A 1,448-nucleotide genomic window follows, 5' to 3' on the forward strand; every position below is an offset into this window, starting at 1 on the left:
GGGGGGGGGAGGGAAAGAAGGGGTGTATTCAATACTTTCAACAATAAAGATATTTTTAAAGATGTAAAATACATGTAGAATTAAAATAAGTGACAATAGCAGCATATGGGTTGGGAAGTTGGCAAGTGCATTATCCAGGTTTTTTAAAAAGTACATAATTGTCCATGACTTGTATTATTTATCCAATCTATAAAAAGCCAGTGGCCAGAAGGAGGGAACGACCAAATGAGCGGTCCCATTAGTTGATTTGATGGGTCCCCCCACGGTGACGGGAGGGACTGTGGGTCTTACACGATTTCTCGTGCTGAGCCTCTAGTAATAATAATAAAATTTTATGGTGGTGACATGCTTATACATGTGCCAATGAAATGTGAAAGGAAAATCACATCAGATATGAAAACCTGACAGGGAAATGCAGATGTGCCTAGAGGAAAACGCAGAGGGACCAGCACAAGGCTTTTTGGGTTTTATGGTTTTGGTTTTGGTTTTTTAATATATTTTTATTGATTTCAGAAAGGAAGGGAGAGGAAGAGAGAGTGATGGAAACATCAATGATGAGAATCATTGATCAGTGGCCTCCCGCAGGCCCCCTACTGGAGATCAAGCCCCAAACGCGGGCATGTGCCCTTGACTGGAATCAGAGCCTGGACCTTTCAGTCCGCAGGCTGATGCTCTATCCACTGAGCCAACCCAGCTAGGGCAAGGCTTTTTGTTTTTTAATGCACCTCTTAAAAAGATGTTCATATAAAAAGTTTTTATACTCTTTAAAATAAAACATGTATGTGGGTATATTGTAAATGTTTAAAATAGATTTAAATTTTTAAAATTGTGGTTGGCTTCATTTAAATGTTTTCTAAATGCTTAAGTATTCACAATATGTTGTTTCTTACAAATGCTCACATACTCAATCTTTACCAACTATTAAGAATACAACAAAAACTGTTTTTGACTTAGGATTTCTGACTGAAGAATAAACTCATATGTCAATAACACTCATTAAATACCATAACGACGACCAGAAAATTTAAAGATTAACCTGAAAGCAAAAACTGTGAGGAAGAGGGAAATAGAAAGACAACTTTACATCTGAACTCACCTCTTTCAAATGTCCTAATTCTGCTTCTTTTTCACCTGTTCCCTCTGAAGAAATCGGACAAGGAGGTAGGCTGGGGCTGAAGGCCATGAGGTCCGTCTTGGGCGGCCCCTCCCCAGAGCACACCCTCTGCCGCCTCTGCTGGGAGTACGACCAGCTCCCCACGGCGCTGGAGCACACCAGCACCGGCTTCCCCGGCCCGCACGCGCCCTCCGTGGGCTGCGCGGAGCACCGCAGCGCTGTGTAGAGCAACAGGGTGAGCACCAGCAGGCTGGACACCGCGCAGATGGCGATGATCAGGTACACGTTCACGTCCACCAGCGCCGCCTCCGCGCTCGCAGAGCCAGCAGACAAT

The 1,448-nt window shown here is 43.9% G+C and overlaps 1 protein-coding gene across 1 annotated transcript in view; it reads right to left on the bottom strand.

Annotated features, from left to right (window-relative positions):
• Window positions 1-1,096: 1,096 nt before the first annotated feature.
• The window catches only part of LOC102765551 (protocadherin alpha-13), a gene marked incomplete at its 3' end in the record, with an annotated part of 2,612 nt that continues 2,260 nt past the window's right edge, over window positions 1,097-1,448 (bottom strand). The window contains 1 exon segment of the mRNA XM_015569582.1: window positions 1,097-1,446. Within this exon segment, the coding sequence (XP_015425068.1) occupies window positions 1,097-1,446 (350 nt within the window).

This window comes from Myotis davidii, unplaced genomic scaffold, assembly GCF_000327345.1.
Source record: "Myotis davidii unplaced genomic scaffold, ASM32734v1 scaffold545, whole genome shotgun sequence".
Classification (NCBI taxonomy): domain Eukaryota; kingdom Metazoa; phylum Chordata; class Mammalia; order Chiroptera; family Vespertilionidae; genus Myotis; species Myotis davidii.